Here is a 777-nt window from a genome sequence, read left to right as displayed (position 1 = left end):
AGATGTGATAGTATCTGTGCTGAAATATATGCAATATGTCTTCTGTTTGGCTTAAAAGTAATTGGAGAATAAAAACTGTAATTTGTTTATTACTGAAAATGTTTTAAATCACTTGAACTGCTTAGGTTGAAATGGCAGTAAATGTTTTAGCACATACACATCACAAACACTAAAAGCTTGTCCTATGAGCTCAGCATTAGCAGCTAAAAGATTGCATAAATATTGTGCTCCACTCTACAGTAGTATATTGTGAACACTTGTGAACCTGAAGTGAGATTAATATTGAGGCTCACATATTTCCTTTAAAACAATCCAAATTGCTTGTGTGTCCTGCTGATCCCATGCTACAAAATACTTTTAGCCATAAACCCTAATCAAGAATGAGATTAGGGCCCATTCACACCTGAGCGATTATCGGGTGATTCCCGCGAATCGCTATAATGCTAGTGCTTTTAAAGCACTAGTGCTATATTACCTTATGGCAGCGTTCTCACTGCTGTGATTGGCGCCGAACGCTGGCATTTTGCAATTAGCACCAATCGCAAAACGTGTTCCCTGCAGCATTTTGCTGCAATTCTGGAGCAATAACAGTGGAGTGCTTAATAAAGCGCTGACCGTGATCACTCTGAATCGCTAGTGATTTTACTGCGCTAATTTCTTTGTGTGTGATTGAATTTTTTCACCATACCTTAAAGTTGCATCATACCTTAAAGCTGATTGGAACTTTAGTCATTCAAAAAGAAAAAAAAATCCTGTGTGCTTTGCATTTTTTAGTGT

The 777-nt window shown here is 37.5% G+C and overlaps 1 protein-coding gene across 1 annotated transcript in view; it reads left to right on the top strand.

Annotated features, from left to right (window-relative positions):
* RARS1 (arginyl-tRNA synthetase 1) overlaps window positions 1-99 on the top strand; it is a 687,757-nt gene extending 687,658 nt beyond the window's left edge. Inside the window, exon 15 of the mRNA XM_068277415.1 lies at window positions 1-99. This exon is cut by the window's left edge and continues 102 nt beyond it. Within this exon, the coding sequence (XP_068133516.1) occupies window positions 1-8 (8 nt within the window). The 3' untranslated portion in view covers window positions 9-99.
* Window positions 100-777: the final 678 nt, after the last annotated feature.

Source organism: Hyperolius riggenbachi, chromosome 3 (genome assembly GCF_040937935.1).
Source record: "Hyperolius riggenbachi isolate aHypRig1 chromosome 3, aHypRig1.pri, whole genome shotgun sequence".
NCBI classification, from domain to species: domain Eukaryota; kingdom Metazoa; phylum Chordata; class Amphibia; order Anura; family Hyperoliidae; genus Hyperolius; species Hyperolius riggenbachi.
The sequence above is the reverse complement of the archived record's forward strand: the minus strand, read 5'-3'. Positions and strand labels throughout refer to the sequence as shown.